The 27,103-nt window shown below is 43.2% G+C and overlaps 1 protein-coding gene across 2 annotated transcripts; it reads left to right on the top strand.

Moving 5' to 3' along the window:
* Positions 1–296: 296 nt before the first annotated feature.
* LOC120909322 (pulmonary surfactant-associated protein D-like) lies at positions 297–26,550 on the top strand. Of its 2 annotated transcripts, none has more exons than XM_040321066.1 (5): positions 297–382; positions 10,806–10,997; positions 13,683–13,808; positions 17,618–17,692; positions 25,420–26,550. In XM_040321066.1, the coding sequence occupies exons 2-5, from the start codon at positions 10,814–10,816 to the stop codon at positions 25,794–25,796; spliced, it is 762 nt and encodes a 253-aa protein (XP_040177000.1). In that variant the 5' UTR covers positions 297–382; positions 10,806–10,813; the 3' UTR covers positions 25,797–26,550. The 2 variants fall into 2 exon arrangements, with proteins under 2 accessions (XP_040177000.1, XP_040177001.1); XM_040321067.1 differs by having other exon boundaries at positions 370–404.
* The last annotated feature ends 553 nt before the right edge of the window (positions 26,551–27,103 follow it).

Here is a 27,103-nt window from a genome sequence, read left to right as displayed (position 1 = left end):
TTTGAAAACTGTCACATGACATTTAAAAAAAGTATCGGTATTCGGTATCGGCGACTACATGAAAAAAAGTATCGATACTTGTACTCAGTCCTAAAAAAGTGGTATCGGGACAACCCTATTAGGAACATAACTATTTTCACTTTCCTTGTCCTCACACTTTTTTCATGAGAATGGTGTCCTCCTCATTGCCCAGGAAATAGTAACTCTTGAGGAAATGTCATCCTATGGCCTAAAAAATTTGCATATTTTACTGTGTTTCTACATATTTCTAGTCGTTTGTTTATTTAGATTTTGCACGTAAACCAGTATTGTATCAATATATATAGAGGCATGTTGGAGCTATTGCACTACTCCTGATTCAGATTTCTACGTGTGCAAGTTGGTGAGTAGAATTACACTTTCAGGTACCATTTGAATTATATTTATATGATTGCATTTCTATGTAACTGCAACCCAGAATAATTCCTGCACCCTCTTTGTAGCCAACTAAACATGCACCAAGTATAGCATTTTCTCAGGATAGGTTTCCAGATGGTGACAAGAGTAGACCATGGAAGCTTGGAAGCCCAAGTGACAAGCCTTAACAAGAAATGCTTAACCACTTGACCACTGGGCACTTAAACCCCCTTCCTGACCAGACCAATTTTCAGCTTTCGGTGCTCTCACAATTTGAATGACAATTACTCAGTCATACAACATTGTGCCCATCTGAAATTTGTGTCCTTTTTTTCCCACAAATAGAGCTTTCTTTTGGTGGTATTTGATCACCTCTGGGTTTTTTATTTTTTTGCGCTATAAAAGAAAAAAACACTGAAAATTCTGTAAAAAAAAAAAAAAATATCTCGTTTCTGTCATATTAGCAGGTTATTTCTCACACACAGCATATGCATACCACAAATTACACCCCAAAACACATTCTGCTATTCCTCCTGAGTATGGCGATGCCACATGTGTGAGACTTTTACACAGCGTGGCCACCTACAGAGGCCCAACATGCAGGGAGCACCATCAGGCGTTCTAAAGCACCCAGGCCAATTCTGACATTTCTTTCCTACATGTAAAAATCATCATTTATTTGTTTGAAAATTACATAGAAACCCAAAACATTATATATGCTTCTTTAGCAAAGACCCTAAAGAATACAATGGCGGCCATTACAACTTTTTATCTCACACAGTATTTTCGCAGCAATTTTTTGAACGCTTGTTTTTTAAAAAAAAAACTGTTTTGTGCTTAAAAAAAAAAAAAAAACAGTAAAGTTAGTCCAATGTTTTTGCATAATATGAAAGATGAAGTTACGCCGAGTAAATAGATACCCAACATGTCACCCTTCAAAATGGCGCCGAACTTCGCTACTTAAAAATCCCCATAGGCGACGTATTGCAAGGTATTGGAGTATTGCAGGGAATTGCAGAATATTGGGGGTATTGCAGAGTATTGGGAGTATTGCAGAGTATTGGTGGTATTGCAGAGTATTGGGGGTATTGCAGAGTATTGGGAGTATTGCAGAGTATTGGGGGTATTGCAGAGTATTGGGGGTATTGCAGAGTATTGGGAGTATTGCAGAGTATGGGGGGGGGGGTATTGCAGATAGCGCAGGGATGGATGGCTGGCTGGCTGGATCTGTGACTGCATTTGTCACAGATCCAGCCACAGCAGCTGCTGCTGCTTCCGCTTCCCCCCTCTCCTCTCACACTGTACCGATCGGTACAGAGAGGAGAGGGAGGAACCGGCGTCATCACATGATGCCGGTTTGTTTACAAGTGATCGCTCCGTCATTTGACGGAGCGATCACATGGTAAACGGCCGCTATCAGCGGCAATTTACCGCGATCCGTGATGCGCCGGGTCTTCTAGACCCGGGGCTCACGGATGATTCCGGGAGCGCGCCCCAGGGGGCACGCGAGAGGAGGATTCTGGGAGGACGTCCTCCCAGAACAACTCCACCGCGCTGTAGACGTGTTTTGTCTATAGCGCGGTGGCAAAGAGGTTAAATAAGGATCTTCATTGCAGGATCCTCAGGGGGTTATTTTACTAAAAACTGCTGATTTAAAAAGAGTGAAATTACTTTTAAAATGACATTAACATGTTAACATTTATTATAATCTTTTAGGGATTGGGATTACATCTACTGTATTTTTTTTTTTCAGTCTATTGAGTTTTTAGTTGGTTGAGTAAAGCACGGTCGAATTTCAAACAAATTTTCTTTTCAAAATCCAAATTTTTTTTGTGATCCGATGATGCCACCATTGATTTTCAAAATTCGGCCGACCAAGCCTTCATGTTGCTACAGAAAATAATTTTCACGGCCAGGAATAATCTTTGCTCTCCGGGAATTTTCTTTTCCTGCACATGCATATTTTTTTTTCGATTACATTTCTCGCACGATTCTCCCATCATTGAAAATCATTCGGGTTTCCAAAAATTTCCAACATGTCCGATTCCTCAAATTTGATTGCCGGAAGAAAATCGGCTGTTGCTGCAGCCCACTAACGGTGCGAAATTCGTACGAAAATTCTTTGGTACGATTTTCGAAAGAAAATTCTTTGGAAATTTGAACCGTGTATGACCGGCTTTAGTTTGAATTTGTCTTGAAATCATCATGTACTTTGCACACTCCAAGTTGAGCTGGTTGCAGCTTACACAAGAACCAAGGCTGTAGATATTTGCGTTGAGGCCCCATAGCAAAACCATTAAATGGGCCCCCAGTAATATCCATCTGAAAGACTATTACTCTAGTTATACAAAATATCTATTATCACAGCAGTTTCATAGAGCAGTCATTCTCAAACAGGGTTCCTCCAGAGGTTACTAGGAGTTCCTAGAGCTGTGGTTAATTGACCTTACATCTGATAGTGTCTGCATAATTCCAGTCAGCGGAATGATGCCAATTATCTTTTTTGCTGTTGGTAAGTCTGGCATTCTGATCATCAATGTAAGGAGAATTCTTCCTACTGACCACCAATATAAAAGGACATTCTTACCAATAACCACCAATTTAAATGGCATTCTTCCCACTGATCACAATGTAAGGGACATTCTTTCCCCTGACCACCAATGTAAGGAGCATTCTGCTCTTTGACCATCAAGGTAAGGGGCATTCTTTCCACTGATAACCAATGTAAGGAGCAATGGGCCAGATTCACCAAAGAGATACGACTGCGTTTCTCCTGATACGCCGTCGTATCTCTGTTTCTATCTATGCGACTGATTCATAGAATCAGTTACGCATAGATATCCATAAGATCCGACAGGTTTTTTTACACTGTCGGATCTTAGGATGCAATACCGCGGCCGCCGCTCGGTGGAGTTTGCGTCGTAAACCAGCGTCGGGTATGGAAATGAGCAGTTACGGCGGATCCCCGACAGATTTTCGCGTTCGCTACGTCGTCTGTAGTCAAGTTTCCCGTCGCAATTTTTTATGTTATTTGACCTGCCCTAACTTAAGTCAGCAATCGTATTGCTGTCTAAAGTAGGGCCGTCGTTCCCGCGTCGAAATTTAAAATTTAACGTCGTTTGCGTAACACGTGCCGGGAATACGGAAGTACGCTACGCGCGTCGCCGTTTGAAAAAATGACGTCACGGCGCGAAAAGCACGGCGGGAGTTAGGAAACGGAGCATGCGCAGTAGGTCCGGCGCGGGAGCGCGCCTAATTTAAATGGCACACGCCCATTTGAATTGGTCCGCCTTGCGCCGGAGGCATAGTTTTTATCGCAAGTACTTTGTGAATCAGGCACTTGCGTTGAAAACTTGCGGCGGTGTAACGTATCTACGATACGTTACGCCGCCGCAGTTCTATGTGAATCTGGCCCATTCTTCCTACTGATAACTAGGGATGAGCCAAACACCGCCCGGTTCAGTTCGCACCAAAACATGCAAACAAGCAAAAAAATTGTACGAACACGCGCACGCCATTAAATTCTATGGGACACGAACATTAAAAATCAAAAGTGCTAATTTTAAAGGCTTATATGCAAGTAATTGCCATAACAAGTGCTTGGGGACCTGAGTCCTGCCCCAGGGGACATGTATCAATGCAAAAAAAAGTTTTAAAAAACACAGTTTTTTCAGGAGCAGTGATTTTAATAATGCCTAGAGTGAACAATAAAAATGTAAATATTCCTTTAAATATCGTGCCTGGGGGGTGTCCTTAGAATGCCTGTAAAGTAGCGCATCCTTCCTGTGTTTAGAACAATACCACAGACATTTCTAAAGGAAAAAAATCTCATTTAAAACTGCCCGCGGCTGTAATGAATTGTCGGATCCCATTTGGGGGACCCCAAAGCACCCTCCCCATGTGGCCTGAAATGTGGCCTGGTACAGTTCAGGAGGGGGGGACGCTCTCTCGTCCCCCCCTTTTCCTGCGGCCTGCCAGGTTGCATGCTCAGATAAGGGTCTGGTATGGATTTTGGGAGGACCCCTAGGCAATTTTTTTTACATTTTGGCGTAGGGTTCCCCTTAAAACCCATACCAGACCCGAAGGGCCTGGTATAGATTTTGTGAGCCCCCTACACCATTTTTTTTTTATTTTGCGCAGGGTTCCCCTTAATATTAATACCAGACCAGACCCCCCACGCATTTTTTTTATTTTGGTGTGCCGTTTTTTCAATTATTTTTATCTATATTGCCGGGATCTGACAATTCATTACAGCCGCAGGCAGTTTCAAATTACTTTTTTCCTTTAGAAAGACCATTTTGGTGTTCCGTGGCTTTCGAATTTGCCGCGAACACCGCATAATGTTCGCTGCTTGATGAACAGGCAAGCACCGGATGTTCGAGTCAAACTTATGCCGCATACACACCATCACTTTATGTGATGAAAAAAAACGACACTTTCTGTGAAGTAAAAAATGACGTTTTTGAAACTTCAATTTTCAAAGACGAAGTTGCCTACACACCATCGTTTTTCTCACAATGTTCTTGCAAAGTGAGGTTACGTTCACCACGTTTTACCATTGAAGCTTGCTTCATAAGTAGCTTCTGGGCATGCGTGGATGAAAAAACGTCTTAGAAAACGACGTTTTTTGCTACACATGGTCAATTTCTGTGAAGTAAAAAGTGCACTTTTGAAAAACGACACATAAAATTGAAGCATGCTTCAATTTTTTTTGGTCGTTTTTTACAGGACATAAAACGACGTTTTCCCCCACACACAGTCAATTAAAGTGACGTTTTTAAAAACGTCATTTTTTTTCATCACATAAAGTGATGGTGTGTACGCGGCATTAGATTCGACTCGAACATCAGGCTCTTCCTTACTGATGTAAGAAGCATTCTTCTCATTGATCACCAATGTAAGGGGCATTCTTCCCACTGATCACCAATGTAAGGGGCATTCTTCCCACTGATCACCAATGTAAGGGACATTCTTCCCACTGATCACCAATGTAAGGGACATTCTTCCCACTGATCACCAATGTAAGGGACATTCTTCCCACTGATCACCAATGTAAGGAACATTCTTCCCACTGATCACCAATGTAAGGAACATTCTTCCCACTGATCACCAATGTAAGGAGCATTCTTCCCACTGATCACCAATGTAAGGAACATTCTTCCCACTGATCACCAATGTAAGGGACATTCTTCCCACTGATCACCAATGTAAGGGACATTCTTCCCACTGATCACCAATGTAAGGAACATTCTTCCCACTGATCACCAATGTAAGGGACATTCTTCCCACTGATCACCAATGTAAGGGACATTCTTCCCACTGATCACCAATGTAAGGAACATTCTTCCCACTGATCACCAATGTAAGGGGCATTCTTCCCACTGATCACCAATGTAAGGGGCATTCTTCCCACTGATCACCAATGTAAGGAACATTCTTCCTACTGATCACCAATGTAAGGGGCATTCTTCCCACTGATCACCAATGTAAGGGGCATTCTTCTCACTGATCACCAATGTAAGGGGCATTCTTCTCACTGATCACCAATGTAAGGGACATTCTTCTCACTGATCACCAATGTAAGGAACATTCTTCCCACTGATCACCAATGTAAGGGACATTCTTCTCACTGATCACCAATGTAAGGAACATTCTTCCCACTGATCACCAATGTAAGGGACATTCTTCTCACTGATCACCAATGTAAGGAACATTCTTCCCACTGATCACCAATGTAAGGAACATTCTTCCCACTGATCACCAATGTAAGGGGCATTCTTCTCACTGATCACCAATGTAAGGGACATTCTTCCCACTGATCACCAATGTAAGGGACATTCTTCTCACTGATCACCAATGTAAGGGGCATTCTTCTCACTGATCACCAATGTAAGGAACATTCTTCCCACTGATCACCAATGTAAGGGACATTCTTCTCACTGATCACCAATGTAAGGAACATTCTTCCCACTGATCACCAATGTAAGGAACATTCTTCCCACTGATCACCAATGTAAGGGGCATTCTTCTCACTGATCACCAATGTAAGGGACATTCTTCCCACTGATCACCAATGTAAGGGACATTCTTCTCACTGATCACCAATGTAAGGAGCATTCTTCCCACTGATCACCAATGTAAGGAACATTCTTCTCACTGATCACCAATGTAAGGGGCATTCTTCTCACTGATCACCAATGTAAGGAGCATTCTTCCCACTGATCACCAATGTAAGGGGCATTCTTCTCACTGATCACCAATGTAAGGAGCTTTCTTCCCACTGATCACCAATGTAAGGGTCATTCCTGTCAATTTTTCTTTATTAAAATTCTTGCAATCGATAAACATAAAATCAATATACAGAATATACATAAATAAATATTTATATAATTACTCAAAACATTTAATAAATCTAGCAAAATCTGCTCTCAAACAAAAGATGGCCTTAAAGCAAAAACAAAATCTCATAAAAAAAAAAGAAATCATCACTGGGGAAAGATAAGACTCGCACTACTAAACCAGACATTAAGCCTGAGGCCCCGTACTCACGACCAAACATGTCTGCTGAAACTGGTCCGCAGACCAGTTTCAGCAGACATGTTTGGCCGTGTGTAGGCCCGAGCAGACCATTTTCGGGGGGGATCGGACAGGTTTCCAGCGGACAACTGTTTCCTGGACTTGCTTTAAAACAGTCCGCTGGAAACCTGTCCCCCCGACATGTACGGTCGTCTGTACAGACCTACCGTACATGTCCGGCCGCCCGCCATCCCTCGCATGCGTCGAATGACTTTGACGCATGCGTGGAAGCATTTTAAAGGCAGGCCGCCCACGTCGCCGCGTCATTGTCGCGGCGACACCGCGTCATCGACGCGGCGACACCGCGGACACGCCCCACGTATTGTTTACGCGCGGACCTCTGTTCGATGGTGTGTACAGCCATCGAACAGAAGTCCCCGGGCAGACATGTCCGATGAAAACGGTCCGCGGACCGGTTTCATCGGACATGTCTGCTCGTGAGTACTCGGCCTGAGAGGTCAAGAAACAAACCCACACCCATTATGTATGCAACCCTTCTTCAAAAAGAAGATACTAACCAACAGGGAGTGAAAAGAGCAACAAAAGAAGAAAATATTTCCTCACCCAGAGATGGCCAGTTCACCAAAGGCAGGTCTAATATTCCTCCACACCCTTATCCAGATCACCCAAGGCTATGGGGACACCTAATGCATAGGGGGACACCTGACATACAGGGGGAATCTAATGGGGACAACTGATTTAAAGAGGGATGCTGATGGGTACACCTGATGTAAAGAGAGGACTCTGATAAGAACACCCAATGTTAAGGGGGCACCTGATGTAAAGGGGGACTCCTGATGGCGACACCTGATGTAAAGGGGGACTCCTGATGGGGACACCTGATGTATAGGGGGACTCCTGATGGGGACTCCTGATGGGGACACCTGATGTATAGGGGGACTCCTGATGGGTACACCTGATGTATAGGGGGACTCCTGATGGGGACACCTGATGTATAGGGGGACTCCTGATGGGGACTCCTGATGGGTACACCTGATGTATAGGGGGACTCCTGATGGGGACACCTGATGTATAGGGGGACTCCTGATGGGGACACCTGATGTATAGGGGGACTCTGATGAGGACATCTGATGTATAGGGGGATGCTGATGTGGACACCTGATGTATAGGGGGATTCTGATGGGGACACCTGATGTATAGGGGGACTCTGATGGGGACATCTGATGTAAAGTGGTACTCTTTTACTTAAAATGTGGATGTAATTGGCCTAATTTAATGTTTTATTAGAGAGAGATTTGGAACTTTTAGCAACCAAACCTCTTTGAATTTGAATGAATTCCCTCTTTCCTAGCTAGACATTTGTGCATTGCAGGAATGTGTGATTCTGCAATACACAAATACACACAGCTCTTTTACAATTCACCTGCAACAAAACGCATGATAACAAAGTACTATGCGTTTTAGTGCAGTGTGTTTTTTAAAAAGGTTATTTTGTGCAGCCTTCATGCCTACGCATTGAAATTAGTGAACTGCCCTATAAGTGCTGGACAAAACCATGCACACTCCATCACATCTGCAAAGGCGTGAATGGAGCCTTTTTGCTCTGTGCACCGCTATTAGCCCCACCCCCTCCACCTGCCATCTTCGCCCTGGACGCTGGATGACCTTGTCCCGGAACCAGAGGCGGCTCTAGATTTTGTGAGGCCTTAGGCAAAACTTGACATGGGGCCCCACTCACGCCCATAATGGGAAAAATAATTCAAGAACAAAAGCGTCTTCCCCACAACCCTGGCCAGTGGTTGTGGGGGTCTACGGGTGGGCGGCTTATCGGAATCTGGAAGCCCCCAGATCCTGCTTTTTAAAGTGGAGGTTCACCCTCAAAAAAAATTCTGACATCACATGGAGTCGAGCCATCCTACCGAACAGAATGCCGGTGTTTTTTTTTTTTTTCTCAGCACATACCTCGTTATCACTATTTTCACCCCCCAGCAATCCCGCGGGAGTGGGCGTTCCCAAGCACTGCCTGTGATTGACAGACTTCCGAACGGCGCATACTGCGCGTCACAGGTTGCCAACAGAACCTGAATGTCGGTGCGCAGACGCCGTATAGAGCCGCACCGACGTTCGGGTTTTTTCGGCAACCTGTGACACGCAGTATGCGCCTTTCGGAAGCCTGTCAATCACAGGCAGTGCTTGGGAACGCCCACTCCCGCAGGATTACCGGGGGGTGAAAATCGTGATAACGAGGTATGTGCTGAGAAAAAAAAAAAAAACACCGGCATTCTGTCGGTAGGATGGCTCGACTCCATGTGATGTCAGAATTTTTTTTGAGGGTGAACCTCCACTTTAATAACTAAGGGGCAGGGTGGTGTCACCCGGTGAACCCGCCCCCCCTGTAACGTCATTGACTGAGGACATGCTGGGTCATTGACGTCACAAAGGGTGGTGTCACCGATATTCACTGGTTGTTAGGGACGCTGGCGACCCCTCTCCTGAGTCAGGGCTCTTAACACTGCCTGAGCACAGCAGTGGAAGCGTTAAGGTCCCCGTCCCTCAGAACTGGGGTAATGCATTGGGTAAGTTAGGCGGCCGTGAGGTCCCTGTGAGTGCGAGGCCTTAGGCGACCTTCTAATTTGATTGCAGCCACACTGGTTTTAGTGAAACAAGCTAAATTTACCTAACAAAACACACGCACAGCTCCACTGAACACAGTTAGCCAGCACTAGATCTAACTAACACTGGCACCTATCTAGGAGGGTGCTACATAACTGAAATAGCTCAAGGTACTAATGGTACTCAATGTACTCATTGACACAATAGGACCGTTGCTTATTGCCCAGATCGAATGACATTCCTACACACAATGGGGTAGATTCAGGGAGGGCCGCGCACTGCTACGGAGGCGCAGCGTACCGTTTTTACACTACGCCTCCGTAAATTACTTGAGCTACGCTTCATTCACAAAGCATTTGCTCCGTAATTTGCGGCGGCGTTTTGTAAAAGGGGCCGGCGTAAGCGTGCGTAATTTAAATGATCCCGTAGGGGGCGTGGATCATTTAAATTAGGCGCGTTCCCGCGCCGAACGTACTGCGCATGCTCCGTCGGGAAAATTTCCCGACGTGCATTGCGGTAAATGACGTCGCAAGGACGTCATTTGCTTCGACGTGAATGTAAATGGCGTCCAGCGCCATTCACGATCCACTTACGCAAACGATGTAAATTTAGAAAATCGCGACGCGGGAACGACGTCTATACTTACCATTGGCTGCGCCTCCTAATAGCAGGAGCAGCCTTACGACGAAAGCGACGAAAGCAAACGACGTAAAACACGACCGCCGGGCGCGCGTACGTTTGTGAATCGGCGTGAGTATGCAATTTGCATACTCTACGCTGACAACTACGGGAACGCCACCTAGCGGCCAGCGTCAGAATGCAGCCTAAGATACGACGGCATAAGAGCCTTATGCCAGTTGTATCTTAGGCTACAGTCGGCGTATCGAGCTTTCTGAATACAGAAAGTTGATACGCCGGCGCTACTTAGCAATTACGCTGCGTATCTATGGATACGCAGGCGTAATTGCTACCTGAATCTACCCCAATGATATCACCAGACACGCCTGGCTGACCATGAATTGGAGAGGTTAGAAAACATTTTATGATCACTTTTCTTTCCTTCAAGAGAACTTGTGTCTGACCCAAACATGCTTATGTAGAGGACAGATAACACAGATAGGAGCCTTAAGATGATCAGATAATACCTGTATAGCCAACAGTCCTCATAGGTCTACTGTATGTTCTGTTGTAGAGTCTGCAGCTATTATTGTGTTTTTTTTGCTCGCCAATGACACATTTTTTTTATTTCTCCTCTACAGACTAAAAAATGTGGAATATACAAATTGTGAAGGTTCTTGGTGTTCTTTTGCTCCATGTAGCTTTAGTGACACCAGGCACACAAGTGTGCTATGACTCAAATGAGAATGCCTACTCTATTATCACATGTGGAGCTCCTGGAAAGAATGGCAAAAACGGGATAAATGGAGAAAGAGGGGAAAAGGGAGAAACAGGTATGAAGAAAACGATTTTAATGCCTTCAAATGCCTAAACTGTATGAAGCCAGTTTATAAAGAAGCTGCAAATTTTTTCAGCTAACTTCAGGTCTATAAAGCAGCCACCTCTAGATCCATTGAACAAAAATATCTAAGTCCACAGAGCAGCTACTTCCAGGACCATAGTGATGCCACATCCGGGTTCATAGAGAAGTCACCTCCAGGTCCATAGAACATTCACCTCCAAGCCCATTTAGATGCCATCTCTAGGTCCTTAGAGAAACCACCTCCTGGTCCATACGACATCCATCTCCATGCCTATAGAACAGTTACTTCCAAGACCATAGAGCATTCACCTCCATGTCAATAAAACAGCTACCTCCAGGTCCATAGAGCAGATGACTCAAGGACCATACTGTAGAATTGCCATCTCCAGGTCCATAGAGCAGCTATCTCTAGGTGAGGTTTTGTGGAGCAGCTTAAATATGTTTCACTGTTTTAATTGTGGGTTTCACAAATCCCAAGCAAAAAGGTTTATGAAACGCATACATTTGGATCCAAAATGAATTTTATAGATGCCTTAAATTGTTTCAGCTACCTTCAGGTCTACAAAGCAGCCACCTCTAGATCCATTGAACAAAAATATCTAAGTCCACAGAGCAGCTACTTCCAGGACCATAGTGATGCCACATCCGGGTTCATAGAGATGTCACCTCCAGGTCCATAGAACATTCACCTCCAAGCCCATTTAGATGCCATCTCTAGGACCTTAGAGAAACCACCTCCTGGTCCATACGACAGCCATCTCAATGCCTATAGAACAGTTACTTCCAGGACCATAGAGCATTCACCTCCATGTCAATAAAACAGCTACCTCCAGGTCCATAGAGCAGATGACTCAAGGACCATAGAGCAGTCAACTCCAGGTCCATAGAACATTCACCTCCAAGTCCATTTAGATGCCATCTCTAGGTCCTTAGAGAAACCACCTCCTGGTCCATACGACATCCATCTCCATGCCTATAGAACAGTTACTTCCAAGACCATAGAGCATTCACCTCCATGTCAATAAAACAGCTACCTCCAGGTCCATAGAGCAGATGACTCAAGGACCATAGAATTGCCATCTCCAGGTTCATAGAACATTCACCACCAAGTCCATTTAGATGCCATCTCTAGGTCCTTAGAGAAACCACCTCCTGGTCCATACGACATCCATCTCCATGCCTATAGAACAGTTACTTCCAAGACCATAGAGCATTCACCTCCATTTCAATAAAACGGCTACCTCCAGGTCCATAGAGCAGATGACTCAAGGACCATAGAGCAGTCACCTCCAGGTCCATAGAACATTCACCTCCAAGTCCATTTAGATGCCATCTCTAGGTCCTTACAGAAACCACCTCCTGGTCCATACGACATCCATCTTCATGCCTATAGAACAGTTACTTCCAAGACCATAGAGCATTCACCTCCATGTCAATAAAACAGCTACCTCCAGGTCCATAGAGCTGATGACTCAAGGACCATAGAATTGCCATCTCCAGGTCCATAGAACATTCACCTCCAAGTCCATTTAGATGCCATCTCTAGGTCCTTAGAGAAACCACCTCCTGGTCCATACAACATCCATCTCCATGCCTATAGAACAGTTACTTCCAAGACCATAGAGCATTCACCTCCATGTCAACAAAACAGCTACCTCCAGGTCCATAGAGCAGATGACTCAAGGACCATAGAGCAGTCACCTCCAGGTCCATAGAACATTCACCTCCAAGTCCATTTAGATGCCATCTCTAGGTACTTAGAGAAATCACCTCCTGGTCTATATGACATCCATCTCCATGCCTATAGAACAGTTACTTCTGGGACCATAGAGCATTCACCTCCATGTCAATAAAACGGCTACCTCCAGGTCCATAGAGCAGATGACTCAAGGACCATAGAGCAGTCACCTCCAGGTCCATAGAACATTCACCTCCAAGTCCATTTAGATGCCATCTCTAGGTACTTAGAGAAATCACCTCCTGGTCTATATGACATCCATCTCCATGCCTATAGAACAGTTACTTCTGGGACCATAGAGCATTCACCTCCATGTCAATAAAACGGCTACCTCCAGGTCCATAGAGCAGATGACTCAAGGACCATAGAGCAGTCACCTCCAGGTCCATAGAACATTCACCTCCAAGTCCATTTAGATGCCATCTCTAGGTACTTAGAGAAATCACCTCCTGGTCTATATGACATCCATCTCCATGCCTATAGAACAGTTACTTCTGGGACCATAGAGCATTCACCTCCATGTCAATAAAACAGCTACCTCCAGGTTCATAGAGCAGATGACTCAAGGACCATAGAATTGCGATCTCCAGGTCCATAGAGCAGCTATCTCTAGGTGAGGTTTTGTGGAGCAGCTCAATTTTGTTTCACTGTTTTAATTGGGCGGTTTCACAAATCCCAAGCAAATGAAACGCATACATTTGGATGCAAAATGAATTTTATAGATGCCTTAAATTGTGAAGTTTAAAAGAAGCTGCACAAATTGCGTAGCCCCAGCTTTATAAATGGGCCATTCTTTGTTTAAAATAAATGCCTACATAACAGATGTTATTGCCATATGATGTGCTTTAATATACCTATACCTGTTTTATTTTTGAAAACATAAACCGTGTCAGTAAATGTATTGACTTGATTAACCAGGGCCAGCAGGACCACGGGGACTTCCAGGATCACAGGGACCTGCAGGGCCATCTGGAGCACCTGGACCAAGAGGAGAACAGGGGCCACCAGGAGCAAAAGGAGAGAGTGGAGACAGCGCAAATTTAGGTAAAAGGAAAGACATCGATGAGAGCACATAGTTTCATCTACAAATTATTTAGCTAAAGATATCAACGTTGGATTGTATAAAATCTTTAGATCATATGAGTGTTTATGTGAAATAAGGCTCTCTAACCACACATTTCAAAGAATGCATTGTTCATGCCATCTTTCAATTGAACAATATATAGAAGGGTGACTGAAATTTTCAACCTGAGGCCTCGTACACACGACCGAGGAACTCGACGGGCGAAACACATCGTTTTCCTCGTCGAGTTCCTTGTTAGGCTGTCGAGGAACTCGACAAGGCAAGTTTCTCCATTCCTGTCGAGGAATTAGAGAACTTGCTCTCTTTTTGGCTCGTCGAGTTTCTCGACCGTTTCCTCGACGAAAATGTACACACGACCGGTTTCCTCTGCAAAAAAATATCTCCCAGCAAGTTTTTTGCTGGTTTTTGCCGAGAAACTCGGTCGTGTGTACGAGGCCTCAGATAGTCTGGTTCATCCTCATTTCAAGATTTTCTGAACTGTGCAAAGACTTTTTTACTTGAAATCAGTCACACTTTGAATAGAAAAGCCTGTCCCCAGCCAGCAGGCTGTAGAATAGGACCCTTTCTCTCTATGAGAAAGCAGTGATCCCTCTAAGTTAGAGCCAAAGTTCTCCCATCAGCAGGAGCTTTGTTTATTGCAGGGCTATAGGCAGGGCAGGACTTAGGGTGGTGGGGGCCCCTGGGCTTGAGTGTTGAAGGGGCCCCCTGGAGCCGAGAATTGGGGGGGATCGAAGTTGTTGAGCGGGGGGGGGCGAATTTAAGTTGTTGAGCGGGGGGGGAGCGCATTAAAGTTGTTGAGCGGGGGGGGATTTTGCAGTTGTTGAGGGGGGGAGTGCCTCTCACCTGTGCCAACAGCCGGGGCCACAGACTGTCATTAGCCCGGCTCTCGGCTTTCTTCCCTTCAGCAGCCACAGTCCTCCACACACCACTCCGGTTCCTCCTGCTTCCGTGCTGCCTCCTCTTGCAGTGCGGGAAAATTAACCCTTTTGCGGGACTGCGGGAAGAAGCTGTCTGTGCGGGAAAGTCCCACAGAATCCGTGCGTGTTGGGAGGTATGCGCAGGGCCGCCATCAGGAATTTTGGGGCCCCTTGCACAGCTTAAGGCATGGGCCCCCTGAAGCAGAGAACCTAGGGGGGGTGGGGGTGCTGCCGCCTGAAATTGAGAAGCGTGGGGGCTGCCGCAAATTGAGAAGCGGGGGGGCCTTTACAAAAAAAAGAAGAAATAAAGAAGAAAACAAATATATATAAATATATGTAGCCATCCGGGGCCCTGGGGACCTCTGGGCCTTTTAATAAAAAGAAAAAATAAACCTCTGGGCCCTTTAATAATAAAAAAAAAATACATTTATAAAAAATACATAAAAAAAGGGAGGTTGCCAAACCCGGGGGCCCTGGGGACCTCTGGGCCCCTGGGAACCTCTGGGCCTTTTAATAAAAAATAAAAAAATAAACAAAAATAAAAAAATAAACATTTATAAAAAAAATAAAAAAGGGGGGGTTGCCACATGGGGCCCTGGGGACCTCTGAGCCCTTTAATAAAAAAAAATATATATATATATAAAAAAAATGTAATTTTTTTTATAAAAAAATAAAAAAGGTGGGTTGCCATCCGGGGGCCCTGGAGACCCCTGGGCCCTTTAATAATAATAATAAAATATATATATATATATACATATATATATATTATATATATAAAAATAAAAAATATATAAAAAAAACATTTTTTTACAAAAAATAAATAAAAAAAAGGGGGGTTGCCATCCGGGGCCCTGGAGACCCCTGGGCCCTTTAATAATAATAATAAAATATATATATATATATATATATATATATATATTATATAAATAAAAAATATATAAAAAAAAACATTTTTTTACAAAAAATAAATAAAAAAAAGGGGGGTTGCCGTCCGGGGCCCTGGGGACCTCCGGACCCCTAAAAAAATTTTTTTTTAAGGGGGCCCCCTATTGGGTGGGGCCCCTGGGCTTGAGCCCAGTCAAGGCCAATGGTAAGTCCGGCCCTGGCTATAGGTCTGACTCAGTAGGGGGCAGGTTGGATTTCTGCAGTAAGTTCACTGCTTCCATGCAGGGAGCCAGGATCCTTCTCTGCAGAATACTGGCAGAGGGCAGGCTTTTCTACTCAGGCTGCGGCTGTTTTAGAAAGAAGAAAAACTGTAAAACATCTGTTTGTTTTGATGTACCTAGAATATAGTTAGCTGCTTTAATCTAAAGGTTCCATTGGGCTTTAAGAATAGTACCAAACATATGTTCATCTGACGTTTTCCATAAAAAGTCCATTCCCCATCTATACACAATTTTATTGTGGATCATTCTTTTTTTTAATGATCTGCGATGATCCACACTTTACAAAACACTGGGCCAGATTCTCCAATATTCTGCGGCGGCCTCGCGTAAGCTATTTACACTACGCCGCTGCAACTTACTGGAGCAAGTGCCGTATTCCTCAAGCACTTGCTCCGTAGTTTGTGGAGGCGTAGTGTAAAAGGCCCGGCGTATCCCCGGGTATTTCAAAGGGGGCGGCTTATATTTAAATTAAGCGCGCCCCTGTTTCAATCGAACTGCGCATGCGCCGGGCTAAAAATAGCCCAGTGCGCATGCTCCAGTTCTCGGCGGAAAACGTCAATGACGCCGACGTGTGCGTCATTGACGTAAAGTCGTATTCAAGAACGACTTAGGAAAACGACGCACCCGACGGGAAAAGACGACGTGGACCCGACGCCATACTTAACATGGCATACGTGGGACTGGCGTAAGGTTACCCTTCATATAGCAGGGGTAACCTTACGCTTACGCAAACGACGTAAGCGACGGTTACGTGACGCGATTTCGTTCGGGAATCGGCGTATCAGGCTCATTTGCATAAACAAATGAGACCTGAACGTAAACGCCACCTAGCGGCCGGCGGCGAATTACATTTAAGATCCGACAGTGTAAGTGACTTACACATGTCGGATCTTCAGCGTATCTATGCGAAAATGATTCTAGGAATCACTCGCATAGATACGTGGGTCAAAAAAAGAGAGATACGACGGAGTTTCCTGAGATACTCCATCGTAACTATACTCAGAATATGGCCCACTGAGATTAAACTATTTATTCCAATGTTCATATTAATTATGAAAATGTTAAATACAATTTGTCCCAGGACAGAGCTCTGGGGTACTCTAATTACAAATCTGGATCATTCAGAGAAGGTGCCATTAATCACCACCCTCTTGAAGCACTCTTGTAAGCAATTTTCTATCCAGGTACATATGATATTATTAATACCAAATAACCTTAACCACTTGTTGACTGCCCTATAGCAGATTTACGGTACTGCTACGGGGTGGCAGCTGTGTTCAGGATCATGTGTGTGTATATATATACAGGATATATACAGGATATATATATATATATATATATATATATATATATATATATATATATATATATATATATATATATTCTGTACTTATGGGTTCCGACTTTAAAACCCACAACTGAGTTTCTTCTGGTTTCTGGGCTTCCAAGCAGCTTGGAAATTCCCTCATTGTATTCTCCGGCACCTGTAGGCGAATGGTTTCAGTCTTTCTATAGTTTAGCCTCCTTTACATAGAGCACAGGTTCACTGTAATCTGCATTCTGTGGCTTTAAAGTATATAGCAAATACACAGTAACCACTGAATGTGTTTTTACCTTTTAGGCTTAAAAAAATAAGTAACATTTGCAGTGATTTCTGAGTGTACTAATTGACTTCTCTTTTCTTAGCACTTGAAGATCTTAAAAAGCGAATCTTGGATTTGGAAAGACAACTTCTATCATTATTGGAACAACAGAATAAAGGTTAGCTGGATGCTATAAAAATCAATGTTTCACAACCAGGGTGTCAATTGGAATCCCCTGGGCTGCCCAAAGCCTAAAGGAATGTGTCATGGGGGCACTCTGATGTGACAAGGGGACTCTTGTTTAGAGGAGAGACTTGGATGTGATGGGGGTCTCAGATGTATAAGGGGGCTCTCAGATGTATAAGGGGGCTTTGATGTTTAGGGGACTCCGACATGAAGGGCGTCACTTAGACATGTGCACAGCAAAATGTTTCGTTTATTTCTGTTTCGTTTCTCGTGATTCGTAACGAGTCGTAATTTCGTAAGACGTTAGTTATCGTATTCGTACTCTTTAGTATTTTCGTAACACTTTTTTTTCCGTTTCCGTTTTTTTCTGTTAGTTTATTTTTCGTTGAATCGAGATTAGTATTTTCGTTATATTTTGTATTCTGCCGCGTTCGTATTTTTAAAATGATTTTATTAGTTCCTTCGTTTTTACGTTGGTTTCATTTTCGTTGTTTTGCTATTCGTCTTTACATTATATTTTCCATCATGCCGCGTTCGTATTTTCATAAGAAATATATCTTCGTTGCTTTATGATCATTCGTATTTTCGTGTCTAATTTCCTTTGATTGTAAAAACGTACTTTTGTAGATTTTATTGCATTCGTAATTCTGTTAGAATACATTTTACGTTTATTCGACACACTACTCGTCGTAATTTTGTAATTCGGATTTTACTGTGATTGACTTGACTGTCTTAGTTAGCACACACACACTGTCTAGAATGAAGTCTGACGTAGAAGAAAACTAAAATATGTCAGATATTACAAATACAAATCTAGAAATTAGATGCACTGCAGTCTAAGGCCCCATACACACGAGAGGATTTATCCGCAGATACGGTCCAGCGGACCGTATCCGCGGATAAATCCTCTCGAGGATTTCAGAGGATTTCTATGCGATGGCGTGTACACACCATCGCATTGAAATCCGCGCTGAAATCCTCTGCCGATGACGTGTCGCGCCGTCGCCGCTATTATGACGCGGCGACGGGCGCGACGCTGTCATATAAGGAATTCCACGCATGCGTCAAATCATTACGACGCGTGCGGGGAATCCCTTTAGACGGATGGATCCGGTAAGTCTGTACAGACGAGCGGATCCATCCGTTGGAATGGATTCCAGCAGATGGATTTGTTGTGCATGTCAGCAAATATCCATCTGCTGGAAATCCATCCCAGGGGAGATTTCTCTGCGGATAAATATCCGTTGGCGTGTACACACCATAGGATCTATCCGCAGAAACCCATTTGATGGGATTTATCTGCGGATAGATTCTATGGTGTGTATGGGGCCTAACACAGAAAAAGACACAAGGAGCCAGGAGGTAATGAGAAAGAAGCTCATTGGGGGAAGGAACAAACCTCTTCAGGGGAAAGGGACAGCGCTCGTTGGCTATTGGTCAATGTCCAGAAACATTTCAGTACTAACGAAAGCTAATTTACATTATTTCGTATTTTCGTTGTTTTCATTTCCGTTTTCCGAAGATTCGTAATTTATTTTTCGTTAGTTTTAATTTCGTTTTTTATTCTTTGTTCGGAATTTTGGTTGTTTTCTTTTCGGTCTTCGAATATTAGTAAGTTTGCATTTTCGTTCATTTTGTTTTTCGTAATTATTATTTTTTTTGGGTTCGGTATTTTCGTTGTTTCTATGTTTTCGTTTCTTTCTTCTTTCGTATCTTCATTGTTTTCCATATTCGTTATTTTGAAAATAACGTTATTTGTTATTAATTGCGCTAAACCGTTCGTTCATTCGTATGTTAACGAATCAACTAAAATAACGAAAATTTACGGAAAACGTATTCGTAACTAAAAAAATTGCACATGTCTAGCGTCACTCTGCCATGATGGGGGCCTCTGACATGAAGGATAGACCATTAATGTGAAGGGGTCTTCTCAAGTCATGTTAATTTTATAAAGATTGCTGTGTGCATTGTCCCAGGTTCAGGTTTCCTATTGGTAACTCATACTTTACACATTTTAGAATGGTGTGTCTCAAGGTTTTGCAATTTTATAAAGGGTGCTGTGACTCTCTCCCAACCCAAAATATTGCAGAACTTACTAGAATGCAAGGGGAAGCAGGCGAACCTGTAGGCAGCAGAACCCAGAACTGCCAGAAGTAATCAAATCCTGCTGCACTGGCTACAAGGAGCCATAAAACGAAATTTACCTAAACCTATTAGCAACCTAACTAGGAACAGTGGCGTAGCATAAGGGGACAAGGGGCGGGTCCAGAGTGCAACTTTCAGAGAGGCGCAAAAAGTCCTGTGTGGCTAAGACTGTGGGACAGTGACTGCAGCAATAAGTCACTTTACTGGGCTAGGGAGCATGTGCTCCATATGTCCTGTGTACAATGACTGTGTGAGAGGACTGCAGTACTCAGTCACTGAGTGCTAGTAGGACTTTTCCGGGAGTCAGGGCAGAAGCAAGCCTCATCGTTCCCCGATATTGTGCACCCCTCCCTGCACATGGCATCTTCTGGTGGGTGTGCCCCTTCTACCAACAGGTGATCATCCTGCACGGACCTGGGTGATAACGGTAACGGCTTCTCTTCATCCCTCCAGGCTGTGCTGTCATGCCTGTGTCATTGTGACAGGAGTCACAATGGGCGGGGGGCTTATGGAACCCAGATTACCCTAGAGAGGTTGGGAAACTCCTTTTTCAGCTCCCCAGGCCCCTCTGATGTGTAAGCTACCCTGTGTCTATTAGGGGCACAGGGTGACTGAGAAAATGATGGACAACTATTTAATGGACACAGAGCGGTGTTCGGATTGATGCTCTGAATTACCACTTCCCAAAACTCCCTTCTGGAGTGGATGGAATGAGGGAATATTAATATTGTACAGGTTAAAGGTCAGAGGGAATATGGTGGCCCTCCTACAGACTGGGTTACAGAGACGCCTTCACATGGGACAGAAATATTTATCAACAATATCCCTAAAAATAAATCTATGAAGATAAATGAATTCCACCTTTTCAGACTGTTGCAATATTGTAGGAGTTTATCTCATGTACTGTTGTAGACTTTTTACCAGATAGTCTGAGGTGGGGTGGGGATTGTTATGTATTTATTAAGTTGGTCATTCATATTGTTCTATTGTTTCTATCTGTCTATCTAAACATCTCTTGCAAATGCGATTAATCTTGTGACCACTTTAACTTGTTATGAAACTATTGTGATATGTTATGTTTTATGCTGGGCTAGAAGCAACAGGAATATGGGGGGGGGGGGGGGATCTATTTTTGCTGTGGGGTCTATTTTTTCTGAGGTCTGTTGTTTCTGGTGGGGGCCCTATTGTTTCTGGGGGTGGGTCTTTTGTTGCTGGGGGGGGATAGTTGTTGCTGGGAGAGATCTAATGTTCAGGGAGGGGACTATTGCTACTAGCTGCCGGTGAGTCTATTGATGCTGGCTGTGGGGATATCTGTTGTTGCTGCCGGGAGTCTATTGTTGATTGGGGGGGGGGGGTCCATGTTGTTAAAGGGATCTATTGATGCTGGTTGCAAGGGATATATTGCACTGCTTTTCTTGTTATCATTCCAAATTCCATACAGTTTATTTAGCACCACAAAATTATACTTGGTCATAGACGTGCGCAAGGGGTGTGCCCTAATCTTGGGGTTGGCAACCTGTCAATGGTGGTCAGGTGATAGGTAAACCACAATCCTTCCTTGCCGACCCTCAGAACCTGGACAGGAGGTGGTGGGGTGGAATTTACTGGACCGATCTGTATTTTCCTCCTGCAGCAGCTAAAAATAGGCTTCTCCTCCTCTCCCTGTTGTCAACATTCAGCTGCCACAGGAGGAAAATATAGGGGATTGGTACTAATATATGGCACCCCTCCTTTCCCTGTTCAATTTCCTTCTGTTGCCCGGGTCCCCCATGTGCTCCCTTGTGCCCCCTTCCCCTTATTGTTTCAGGATGTAGAGTGGGGAAGAGGCCGGTAAATATGTCAAACGCATATGTGTTTGAGGTTTGGGGTGCACACCCTAATGCCATAGGCTGTGCACACCTATGTACTTGGTACTGTATTGTCTAAAAGGGTAGTATTAGGAGGTGGGCAAGGGATGGAGCCAGGGAATGGTGCGCGGAGGTGAGTAGGGGCAGAGAAAAGGGGTGCCTCAGAAAGAGGGAGTTCCTGTACCTATTCTCTGAGAAAAAAAATAGATCTAGATCTATATACACACACATATATATATATATATATATATATATATATATATATATATATACTGTATACACACACACACTGTATATTCACACACACACACACACACACACACACACACACACACACACACACACACACACAGTATATATACTGTATATGTCGCCTCCTAAGCTATTCTATCTCATGTGAGCCTGTCAATACTTTATACAATTTTCTTGTACATCTTTCCTTTAGATTTATCAAAACCATATAATATGAGGTCAAACCTAAACATTTTCAATTTGTACGCAATCAGGCAGGCCCTTGCGCTAAATAGTTGAAGGTAAATCTAAAGGCAATTGAACAGGAAAAATGTATAATGTATGGCCTGCTTTAGTCACACGTGTTGTGGTTGATGAGCTGCATTTGTCTTACATATTTCCTCTTCCGTTAAAATAGTCTTTTTTTTTTGTAAGCTACAGCTATAAACAAATTTTACAGTCACGCTATAAACCAAAAATTACTTGAAACACATCTCCATATAGGCTATATTTGACATTACTTGGAAATAGAATTTAATATAAGTTACTTTAGAAAGTAAGTTTATTTATTTTCAAGGATTGGATATCATAAAAAAGCAAGCATTATTTTACAGTTGCATTTAATGCCCATTGGTTGGCCACAGTGCTACACGTCATCCTTGTTATAAAGCAGTTGGCTAATATTCTTATCCTTTTGTCTGGCTTGCCGAGTATACATTAAGCTCTGTCCTTAGGGAATAACACAGGTTTATCTATAATCCTGTGATTTATTTGTATTTTTATACTGTATCCCTAACGCCACATAAAAAAAAGGTACAGTAAAACCTTGGTTTGCGAGCATAATTCGTTCCAGAAACATGCTTGTAATCCAAAGCACTTGTATATCAAAGCATTTTTTTTACAGGGTATAAAAGAGAAGAGAGGCACCTCTAAATGTAGCAATAAGTTGCTAAATGTTGTACCTTCAACAAATGTAACCATATTGCTACACTTAGAGGCTCCTCTCTTCTTTTTATACTCAGTTGGGTCATGACGCTACTCTTATATCAAGACATCGCTTGTATATCAAGGCACAATTTATTAAAACATTTTGCTTGTCTTGCAAAACACTCTCAAACCAAGTTACTCTTAAACCAAGGTTTTACTGTATATGATTTAGAGAGATGAGCTCAATAAACATGACAGAATACCAACATTGCAAGGGGTCCACAGTGTAAGGAAACGTCCCACACTCCGCTTCAGTGCTTTTGTCAGCACACTGCTTCCTCCAGTCTGAATATAGATATCAGATCTTCCAAACCGTTGACAATCATCAATAACTAGACAGTACTCATTTTGGTTTCTAAACATGAAACTGTTTATTGAAACACAGATACAAAAGGTAATACTCAGGACAATCCCCCCTTTGCATTCTGGGTGGGGTGGACTGTTCAATCAGCAGGGAGAGCTGTTGGAGGAATCCCCCCCCTCCTCACAGCAAACACACTTAGGCCTTGTACACACGACCGGATCTGTCCGTTGGGATTCATCCGTGGATCAGTTCCAGCAGACAAATCCGGTCGTGTGTACGGCCTAGCGGACATTTTTCGGCTGACATTTCTCCAGCCGACGGTTTTCAAGCGGATAAAAAATTCTTAGCATGCTAAGAAATCTATCCCCTGAAAACCTGTCCATCGGACTGATCCGGTCGTCTGTACAGACTCACCGGATAAGTCCAAGCGATCCCCATCCCTCGCATGCGTCAAAGTGATTCGACGCATGCGTGGAAGTATTTACCTTCCAGGGTCGCACACGTCATCGTCGCGGCGACGGTGCGGCCATGTCACTGCATATGTTTTCCGCGGGGATTTTGATCTGATGGTGTGTACAGCCCATCAGATCAAAATCGGGAGCAGAAATGTCCTGCGGACCGTTTCCAACGGATATGCTCTCGTGTGTACAGGGCCTTACACATCCCATAATATCCAAGGCAGAAAAACACAATAGAACAATGGAATACAGCCACACCCCAAACGACCCGGGAAAGAGTACACAACAAAATGAGACAATATACTATATATATATATATATATATATATATATATATATATATATATATATATCACACACACACACACACGGCTTTTTTTCTCAGACAATAGGTGCAGGAACTCCCCCTATCCAAGTCACCCCTTTTCTCCGCCCCCTACTCACCTCCCAGTACCGTCCCTTTTAGACAATATAGGACCAAGTATTATTTTGTGGTGCTAAGTAATTTGTATTGATTTTGGTAATGATATCAAGAAAAGCAGTAAAATAGATCCCCTGTAGCCAGCAACAATAGATCCCCTAATAACAATGGACCACCCACAACAAAATTTCCCCACCAGCAACAATAGACTCCCGGCAGCATCAACAGACAGCCATCATTAATAGACTCTCTGGCTGCCATCAACAAAAGACCCCTCCCCAACAGTAGATCTCTTTCAGCAACAACTGACCCCCCAGCAGCAATAGGTCCCCCACCATCAATAATAGACCTCCCCAGCAACATTAGACCCCCCTGCAAAAGTAGATCCCAGCAGTGAGCATCAATACCCTGCAGCACACCCCAGCACCCCTTGTCATTACATACAGTCAGTCCAGGAGGAGCCGGAACTGCGTTCCCCCGCGTTCCCGCTGAAAAAAAGCCCTGTGTGTGTATATATATACACACACACACACACTGTACATACACACACACAACATTCCAGTGTGGTTGTACAGTGAGTCTGATTAGTACAGATCAGACTGGATTTCTCATTCACCCTGTGCCCCTAATAGACAGAGGGAGACTTGGACATAGGAGATGAATGGGGAGCTGAAGCAAAGGTTTCCCAACCTCTCCAAGGGAATCTGTGTTTCACGGGCCCCCCACCCAAAGTGACTCCCCTCACACACACAGAAAGGCGGATATTGCTACTGAATTCATTAGAAGTGGGGGCAAGGATGGGGTAAATAATAAACCTTGGCTTAAAAAATGTATAATAACATTTTTTAATACTTGTCTATTGTAATTAATCAATGCTTGCAGGGAAGTGTTAAAACGAAAATGTCAAAATTGTTGTGATGGCTCTATGCTCACATAAATGTCCAAGCTGTCATTTTAGCCCCTTCCAAAATTTCACTCTAAAGTCTAAAGAGACTAAAGTCAAGTGACTTTCCTGATTATAATAATCATAATAATAAACTACAAAGACCACATAAACATGTATGAATAATTCTAAAATGTGCCATAGGGGTTTAATACTGTACTAGTGGAAGGGGCTCCGGGAGTGCTAAAAGTTGACAGGTTATGGGGCGCAAATTACTTGCCTTGCCCTGGGCGCTGATAACCCATGCTACGCCACTGACTAGGAGGCTGCTACATAGGAAATCTTTCAGGAAAGAATATATTTTCATTTTATTAAGCAAAAAAAGCAAAGTTCCATGATCTAATAGGTTTCCTTTCTTATCCCTTTTCTCCTTCTTGTTACAGGTTTACCAAAGGGACGAGCCATAAGCGGTAAAAAAATATATATTTCAGATGGTACTACAGCCACCTATGATGAAGCCATAACCATTTGTAAAAAAGCCGGAGGTCAGCTGGCCACACCGCAAAACTCAGCAGAGAATAATGCTATTTTTACCATCCGCAACCAATTTAGCATATATGCAGTCCTTGGTATGAACGACAAACAGAAACAGGGAACTTTCCGATATCTCAATGGCGCGGTCATCTCCTATCAGAACTGGGATTCCGGAGAACCCAATAATTATAGGGGAATAAACGAGGACTGCGTAGAGATGCGTGAGAGTGGAGGATGGAATGACTACCCTTGTGAATCCCAAAAACTTGTCATTTGTGAGTTCTAAATCCTCAGAAATTCCATAGCCTTACCCACTGTGATTATGGATCTGGTGAAACTCTCAGCTTCTGAAGTGACCATGTTTACCTTAATTCCCTACTCACCCCAACTCTCGTTATTTCTTATATTCATCTTCCCTTAACTTACCCTCTGAAGGAAGCCTTATGTGATATCCAATGTGGCCAGGTTGGAGATTGCACAAAGCTTAGGACTCTCCTCTCTGTGAGGCTTTGTGACTGGTTGCATAGGCACCCAATGGGTGAAAAGGATGCGAGTCCCAGGCTTACAAATACCTGGAATCTGGAAGTACCTGGAAGTATTACTTTATATTAGTAATATTTTGTAATACTAAACATTTGCAAAAATTAACTAACAAGAAATAAAAGCATTTCCAAAAACTTGCTCATGAAAATATTAAACAAACAAAAACACAATTATGTTAGTTTGCAGATCGGTGGGGTCCTGGTTCTCAAATTTCCATGCTTGTTCTACATCAGAAGCTCAGAAAGTTCTGGAGCCAGACGCAGCCAGGCCATGTACAGTATTTTCGAAAGGATATCAGCAATGGATGTCTTTATATTTCTATCTATATATTTCTTAACATCTTCCTTACAAGACTCAGATCCTAGTTTCTTCAAATAATTACCAAACATAATCAGTTTTTATAAATGCGAGTAATAATTCTTTTGATTTTCTAAAAAATGTATCTTTGATTATATGAACAAAAAATTATATTAAAAAAAAAATCCTTCATACTCAAAGTTGACTTGTCATCTATGTGTTATCATACCACAATCACTTTTTGGTAAATTTAAAGAGCAGTTATGATGAACTAAACGCAGTAACCCTAACAATCAATAAGAAATAATCTACGTCTGGTAACATTTAGGGGAAAGAGGTGAAAGAGGTCTGACTGGTTGTTAAACTAGCTATAGGAGACCTTCTTTAAAAAAAAAGCTTGATCTAAAATTGCATGGATTAGCAGCTAATGAAGATTGTAATCCACATTTTCCCTTTAACAAATTCTAATTTCTCTTTTAAATTCCTAAAGAGGACAGCAAACTAGAAGGGTTTTAGACACTATGAGCACTCTGTAAAGATCAAATATTTTCTCTAGATGTCCAGGGTTTCTCAAATCATGTTCTTACTTTATCAAGGGAAGTTTAGGCACAAAATATAATTCTCTAGTTGTTTAACCCAGACTGCTGGTGCTGTGACCAATCTGAAAGCAGCTCTCATGATTGGTACCAGCTTATATGGTTAGGCAATGCGTCACTATGCCAAGGTCAATTCTCACTGCTGCACTACTCTTCC

Source organism: Rana temporaria, chromosome 8 (genome assembly GCF_905171775.1).
Source record: "Rana temporaria chromosome 8, aRanTem1.1, whole genome shotgun sequence".
Taxonomy (NCBI): Eukaryota; Metazoa; Chordata; class Amphibia; order Anura; family Ranidae; genus Rana; species Rana temporaria.
The sequence above is the reverse complement of the archived record's forward strand: the minus strand, read 5'-3'. Positions and strand labels throughout refer to the sequence as shown.